Source organism: Protomyctophum bolini (assembly GCF_963924005.1).
Source record: "Protomyctophum bolini genome assembly, chromosome: 16".
NCBI lineage: Eukaryota > Metazoa > Chordata > Actinopteri > Myctophiformes > Myctophidae > Protomyctophum > Protomyctophum bolini.
In genome coordinates, this window is record NC_137877.1 from 6,489,175 (window position 1) to 6,497,460 (window position 8,286).

General features: G+C 43.0%; 1 protein-coding gene across 1 annotated transcript; it reads right to left on the bottom strand.

Annotated features, from left to right (window-relative positions):
* Nucleotides 1–67: 67 nt before the first annotated feature.
* On the bottom strand, nt 68–8,026 carry cep97 (centrosomal protein 97). Its single transcript, XM_080786129.1, has 11 exons — nt 7,663–8,026; nt 6,073–6,215; nt 5,289–5,447; nt 5,043–5,144; nt 4,821–4,934; nt 4,107–4,273; nt 3,695–3,859; nt 3,318–3,535; nt 2,567–3,224; nt 1,945–2,020; nt 68–1,402 (listed from the first exon to the last, which is right to left on the bottom strand). The coding sequence occupies exons 1-11, from the start codon at nt 7,697–7,699 to the stop codon at nt 866–868; spliced, it is 2,376 nt and encodes a 791-aa protein (XP_080642255.1). The 5' UTR covers nt 7,700–8,026; the 3' UTR covers nt 68–865.
* Between the last annotated feature and the right edge of the window lie 260 nt (nt 8,027–8,286).

The following is an 8,286-nucleotide window of genomic DNA, read 5'->3' on the forward strand; positions in this document are numbered from 1 at the left end:
ATAACAAGCAGTAACATTGCCGATCACAAACTATTTCACCAATGAAACATGAAACCATGTGGAAAAGGATACTTGATTTATTCAATTTTAGGGAGATAAATAATCTAAAAGTGTTCTTTCAACATTAGAACTTCAAATAATAATAATAATAAAACTTTATTTGTATAGCACCTTTCTAAGTAGTCACAGCAAAAATGAGCAAGCAGTGCTCTATATTTAGGCAAAAATAATATACATCAGCTGCCAATGTTCATTTAGCCTACAGTGTAACTGCTCTCAGAATGTAGCCTATACATTTAAAATGTCCTGTGGACACAGAGAGCATATTGTTCTTATAATCCTAAACTGATTTATTGCAGTTTCTGACAAATGCAAGTATTGGACATCAAACAGATGTGATAAAGTTCCTGGTCTTTTTTTTTATCTGTAAAAAGTACTGAACTTAAAGTATTTTCTTGTGAATCATCATGGGAAAAAATAATCCTATAATTTAACCTTTCAGTAACTGGAGGTACATTCAGAAGAGGCGGCTACCGTTTCACCACGTTTTTATCTGGCTTTAGCCAACTGCTACTTGTCTCGCAAAAACAAGAGACATTCAAGTTCGCTGCCTTTTTTACGTCAGGGTTGTTGATGCTCACGAGAAGTGATTTCAGACAATGTTTCCAAAAGTAACAACATATCTATACATAATATGGAAGCCCGTTTCCGCTAATGTGGTGTAAGAAAGAAATGTCATAATAATGAGATGATTTCTCAGTTTAGTATCTCGTAGTTATGAGATGCTACTGTCTGCGAGTCATTTTTCTTTCACCACATTGGCAGAGATGGGCAGCAGAGCGTGTACACACGGTGCTTACGTTTCTCAGACCGTTAAGACAGGACTGGGAGGAGTGTCCTGTTTGCACTGCAGTTCTGATTGCTTGTCTAACGGCGAGGTGGACTGTGCCATTTTGTTGGGAGAGAAGGGTGAGGGGGGCTGAGGTGTCTCTGTTCTATCACCGGACGTGACTTCCTCCGACTCCTCTTCCCGCTGCTGTACCGAGTTAAGGTACTGCTCCAGCAGACTGCAGTCTGCACTGTTCTCAGCCTGGGCTGTCCCCGTTGTTGAAGTAGGGGTCACCAAATTCAATGCCCGCACCGTTTCCACAGAGTCCGCTGTCCCGCTGCTCTGGAAGCTGTCCTCTCGTACCGATAGCCGCTCACCGGTTGACTGGAAGCCAGAATCTGGGAAGGAGATGTCCGTGCATGCAGGATCTGCAGTGCTGGACGCGACAGGCAGGGGCAGATTGAAGACGGGCTGGTGAAGCCCGGAGGCTGAGTTCTGAGTCGGGGCCACAGCCTGAGGAATGCTGGCTAGCTGCTGCTCAACAGACTGCTGCCACTTTTGCATAGACTGGACCTACATAGAGATGTCAGGAAATAGTTGTATGTATGTATGTCAAGTAGTAAAGGCAGTCCAACAAGCTTGTTTAAAATTCCAGACAAATTAAACAGCAAACCACTTTGCAGGCAAAAAGCATTAGTAACATTGGAAGGCTCGTCTTAGGACGACCTAGAGAGAACAGAAATTGTTGATTTCTGCCTCCTCCATAAACCCATTCAACTTCAAACTACACTTTAACCAAGACTCATGTCCAATAATGTCTAACATTAGAAAACAAAAAATAAGAATGCATTAGAAGGACAAGAACCATTAATATGTCTTTTCAATTAGTCTAACATTGTTAACATGGGGTTTGAAGATGAATGGGCAGTTGGCCACAGAGGGGGGCTTGTCTGATCAAATTCATGTCAAAACATTGTCTGAGGTGCACACTGCACACATAAGTCAGAGTGGAAGTGAAATTGAACCCAGAAGCGTTAAAATTAAATACGTAACTGTCTGGGAAAACAAGTATAGTATTGTAAAATATATATAAATGAATCAATGTGGTCACTGACCTGTTTCCACAGAAACTTCACAGCCTCCTCCTGAACCAGCCTTTGTAGTCTCTCTTCTTCATACAATTTCTGCATTCTGTAAACACAATACTTTCTGTACTTAGAACCGTTCATGTCTTGTCTTTCCAAATGAATAACACATCAACACATTAGCTATATTATGTATGTCAACCGAACCAAGTATGGTCAATTACTTCTCTCTCTGTTCATGAACTAGACAGGCACCGGCCTATTTGAGAGCGATGCATGCAAGTCAGGATCGATGCCAAGTGCCCCACCATAACCAGATCGCTCACCCCAAAACACGCTCCTTCCCATTTTTGTGCAGAACGCAGGATCACTTGCCCCACGTTCCAAGGTCGTGTACTTTGGGGCGAGCGATCTTTTATTTGCCACCAACCAGTCATGCAATATCTGTTGTACGCATTATAACAGTCTGACTGTCTGTCACTTTTATGCCCATATATGGATATTTGTCTGCGTCCCTTTTATGTGCATATGGAGGTCCTTGTCAGACATGCCCATTGCCCAAATATGGAGTCTACTACCGTCAGTCTGACAACATATTGATGACTCTGCAGTCTGCACCTGCTATCTACGGAGAAAATGCTCTGTGTCGTACCTTTCGAACTCTTCAGAAAGGAAGAGTATGTGATCTTGCATCCTACGCAAACGGATTTCACTTCGCACCTCTCTGGCCATAGGGTGGTGATGGCGAGTGTGCAGTCCCCTCCACCAAGACTGGATTCTGACTGCGGCCCTATCGGACTCAAAGGAGCGTGATTTAGTAGCATCAACCACCGTTTCTTCATGCCTGGGGCCAACCTTTGGCTCAGAGGGGCTTTCCTGAGAGAGATTATTCGGAGGTTGATTGCCTCTGTCCCCCTGTTGGCCAGCAGTTGTGCCTGAAGCACAACTCTGATGACCTCCTGTCGACTTATATTCACGTCTTGCATTTTCTTTATCTTCCCATGAAGGTGGAGGATGTGTCTTTGCTATAACGGGTTTCTTGCGCCAGTTCGGACACTCTGGGGCCAGGGAGTCAGGCTCAAATGTCTCAGTTTCATCCTCACTGTCGGAGTGGTTTGGTTGGGGAGCTGGGTTAGAACTGATGGGGAGAAAGGTGGACTCTGAGAGCAGGCTACCATTGACCCTATCCTCATCTGTCTGCACGTCTTCCACGTGAAGGTGCTCCTCGGCCACCCTGGGGCTGTGAATCACTGGAGCTGATGGCTGAGATGATTCTGTGCCCACCCAGGTATTAATCTGCACAGTTGGCTCTAAAAGCAAGAAGAGAAAGACGATGACAAGACAGCTCAATCTCTGAAAAGAGGATGCATTATAACGAAAACTGATAAGACACAAACCGATACCTGAGGAAGGAATCCCTAATAGCACTGATGTGCTGCTACCCGTCTCTCTGCTTGATGGAGTAGCAGTTGGTGACGGTGCAATGGCTTTGTTTGTCTCTCTGGCTCCCCCTTGAGGGACCTTATGCTGAGGGCTGTGGGCCTCTACATCTAGTCGAGTTGGGCGAGGAGGGCTGGGACAGCCCTCATGGGTCTGATGCCAAAGCTGCCTTTGGTGAAACCTGGGAGAAAGATGTCGGTAAATACTTTTCATGAATGCCCATAGTTGTTAGTTTTCAAAGAAAGGGGAGCCTTTTGTCCAAGACAATTATCTTGGTTTTGTCTTTGTTAAGTAGAAGGAAATATTGGCACGTCCAGTCAATCAATGTTTATACACTTACCTCTGTTTAGTCAAGATCTTCTCCAACTTGGCGTCTTCTGCAGTCTCCAGGGCTGGAGTCGAGATCAGAGGGCACACGTTTGCCAGGTACTGAACCAGCTGTACATGCTGACCCGGTCGATACGAGCGACCTCTGCCCTGGCTGTACAGCCATTCTGCTTTCAAACTGTGCTCATAGAAATGATAGTAAAAGAAATTAAATATAGAATCCATCACAATTACTTCTGCTACACTGGGCTCAGGTACTTATTCACGGTCATGCACATTTTGGAAATGTCCCCTCGACAATGCTTAACATCAAACAGACTTTTATTTCTGATGTCCAAGACAAGCACATTTTTTGGGTGGCTTGGCAAAAAGTGCTCCTTATTTATTACAGGGACAACATTCTACAGCACAAGTCCATTACGCACCCTTCTTTTTGTGAAACTACATATCCGTCCAAGATTTTCAGATTTAGGCACCAGCTCATGATGTATGGCCGATAGTCATATCCAGGCAGCGAGGGGGTCACCATCACACAAGGGTTGCTCATAATGGACAGCTGTTCCAGTTCATGGAGAGGCGCCAGGTATGAAACCTGGGAAATGCAGAGAAAGATAGTTTAGTTTAGTTTATTTCAATCAATTCAACAGTGCAACATCAATCATTACGGTAAATATTCACTCTTATAGTTGCTCGAAAAGGCATAGGCTGAAGCTCAAAGCTTATTAATGCCTATCCTTTGTACATGTCATTTCTTACTCTTAACATATTTTAAACTCACATAATGAATGATCCCCCTATATAATTATACAGTTTGTACATTCACATTCAAAGATAGGCCGAAAAATAACAGGTCCTGAAATTTGTCATAATATTAGATTCTCTGAACTTGTTTTTTGAGTCGGTTCATTGAATTATTTATTGACCGACATGTTTGAGGCTGCTGCGTCATTGCCATGACCAGACTTGTCCATCAATAAATAATTAAATATCCTGGTTGTTGTTGCTTCAGTCATTATTAGTACAGGTCTTTGTTTTATTACACACTAAAAGAAGCCAAACATTTTAGCCAATTCATTTATCACTAAAGTATATTCCATTTTCTTGCACATACATGTAAAAACAAAAAAAGATGACATTACTTCGTTGAGATCCTGGATCTCATTTTCTGCCAGGGAGAGTATCGATAAGTGAGCAGGTAGGTGGGTAGGAACAGTACGAAGTGTTGCAACGCTGTTTCCATGCAGCAAAAGTGTCTGTGAAAAGAAATTACATCCCATAATAAAAGGTGCACCGATATCATGACCTTGCCATAATGTATGTTCACACTTTGTCTTTGACCTCAGTCTTTCATCAATGCTTACCTTTAAGGCCAACAGTTTGGTCAGATCACCGATGTTAGATACATTATTGTCAGACAGGTCCAGGTGTTGAAGGGCAACACAATTGCCAAGATGCTCAATAACCTGAATAAAAGTGTTTAATTAGTTTAAAGTATGTCATGCCACATTTACAAAAAAATTACCCCAGTTAACCCAAGCAACAAAAAAAAATACAAAAATATGTGAAACAACAATGCACCATAATGGATGGATGCCTCCAATCATCACCTTGATATTGTTGCCCGCCAGGTTAAGCCATTCAAGGTGTGGCATGTCCCGTAGACCCTCGATGTATCCAATACTATTATTGGGCAGGTTGAGAACGCGGAGTTCTGTTAAACGAGACACTGCCATCATTCTCACCAGACGGTTGTTTGCAACGGACAGCTATAAAGAAAGGGAAAGACAGACATGTAGGCTGGAGTTACACAGCTTTTTAATCCGTCCTAGGCATCCAATCATGCCAGGTCACATTAAATGTCAAATGTGTATCCTCTGAAGTCGATCCTCAGCTACATGGATATCTGATGAGTTCAACTCTCAATGACGTGTGGACGGATACAGTTATGTGGACACAATCTGGAAAATATATTGTTAAATGACAAGCATTCTATCAGGAATAGCTATAAAAGAATACAGGACAATAATGTCACCCAGGTGGATATGTTGATCTGACCCCCCATTCCAAAGCGCCAGCGCTCACCCAGGCGGATGCAAGGGCGAGGTCGCTTAGTTCTCGCCCTCATGTGTCTTACTGGTATTATGGCTTGACCCTAATTTATAGTAAAATTATGCTGCTGGGTATACTATTGGCCAGGTACATTTGCACAAACCTGGAATATGTCCTGCGCATTTTAAACCATCCAAACAAGAGCAATTAACAGCTACTGAACAAAGGTCCTGCATTGCGCCAATAAAATGTCAAATGTTTTGTACAACAAAATGAAGAACGTTGGTTACACACACTGCTGTCGTAAAGCAACATGCAGCCACGAGGAATATTGGATTTTACCTGTTGGAGGCCTGGACTCCTTTCTAGATGATCCAGTTTCATGATATGATTGCGATCCAAGATGAGAGTCTGGGTGTCATCAGAGCAGACAAAACTAGGATCCAACTTTTGAATGCCCTGGGCTGAAAGGTCCAATATGGAGCCTACCAAAAAAAACATTACAATCCATAAGCATACTGTTCCTCATCGCCATGACCACACAAATACATTGTAACATAATTATGCCAGATATGCAGTCAGTGCCAGTCACACTAGTAGCAGGTAAGACATCAGCTGAGCACACAATTAAACACAGTCTGTAACAGACAACACAAGCAGACTACTTCTACTTCTCAGAATCACACAAGATATATAAATACATTAAAAAATCACACCCGTGTGAAGTGAGGGGCGCTCTTATCATTATACATCATCATACGGTTTGTAAGTTTGCAAATGCATCGAAGATGCGAATGTAATCCATTCCTAATGTTTGAAGCCTTGGGGCTGTATTTTGAGTGTCTTAAGTACCAGGTCTTATTACCTAACTTGAGTAAACTAAAGACCTGGAGGCGTGATCAATGCCATTTGGCTATTCTGAGTGGCCAAAGAGCATTGATCACGCCTCCAAATAGCCAGGCTACAAGTCAGTGTCACTGCCCCTCTCCTCCAGGCTTCCAGCTATAGACAAGTCCACGGAGGGGCACCCCGGGCGGAGCCACCACCGAGGCGCAACCAGCACCGGGAGAGGGCCACACCTGGCCAACAGGGAAGTGAGAAACCTGCCGGTCAGGTGCAGCAAACCAGTGCTGACCACACCCCAGTGACGCCCAGGGCACCCCCCACGGACCCGCCCACTGTCCTTTATCTCCTGCCAGAAGATATGTGATGGGTAAGGGTTAGCCGATTTGCTCGTCTACATATGACATACAATTTCCCTTCATTGTCAATGGCATTTAATGTTTGTGTTGCCACAAATGTACGTCATATTTGAGGGAGAAATGAAATGAAAGGAGAAATTTCTCCTTTCATTGTCAATGGCAAATATGAGACAAAAGCTGTAAAAATACACCAACAGAGCTAGTAAAATCATGTCAGTAAAATTGAGTCATCTATTTTGGATTTTGTCACGATGATCATGTTGTGACGACATGGGTATTTTAGTCATGCCAACCCCGAAAAAGACACATTAGCTCTGGTCCAGGAGTTGGAGAACTCCTAATGCTACGTACCAGAGTCCAGAGCTACCTTTATCATAGCCCTGAAACATGACTGAAGTACGAATGTCATGATGTGAACCATGGCTACCTTTATCATAGCTCTGGTCCATAGATCTAATGCCTTCATTAGAAGGCATTAATGCAACGGCAGCATGAGCAGTAAGGCTATGGACCAGAGCTACCTTTATCATAATAAATCCTGCTTGTTGTAACTGCCTAGCCCTAGAACGGCTCTTGTTGTTACATACAGTACGTACAGTATTTCACATGGAAATTTACGAAGTATAATTAAATGATCACAGGCATTCTAGGTCTAGTAACTGCCTAGGAACGTAATGTACGACAATGCACCAACAGAGTTAAATAAGATGATTACACAGTTATTACTCACCAGCATTAGTATCCGTTTTCAAATCTGATACACCCATCTTTAGGCTGTACTAAATAGCAAATTTAGCTAACTGTAAAAGCTGCAGAATGACTGTATGACAGGGAACGCTCCTGACGCTTGTTACGAGTCCTTACGGTTTGCCGGAAAATGTAGTTCCAAACCACTGGTCGCCTTTAGGCTGTACAAAGGACTACACATTTGGACAATCAAGCTTAGCTAACTGATAAAACACGCTAATGTTATTGTAACGGTTAAATAATTGACTCCGTTGCTAGCATAACGATGACAGATGGATACTGGATACATAGCTTCTTGGCCGCTGTTGCCTCTAGTCTGCCTGGAAATCGTTCATGTGTTGTTGTGTGTACTAAATAGTAGCTAGCCTACTATGACTACTATCTGTAGGATAGGAGGAGCTGTGACGTGAACCTCTCGATGTCGGTTGGTTCCCGCTTGTGCTCGGCTCTAGGCAACCGCATGAGGTACTTAAAATGTCCATAACTGAATCTCTAGACATGTATGCCTATATGTTAACAATGTCCAGAAGCAACTGATTTATATTCTAATCTTCAATTTGAAGTTTATCACATCACACATGTTTAAATTAAACCACTAACGTACCTG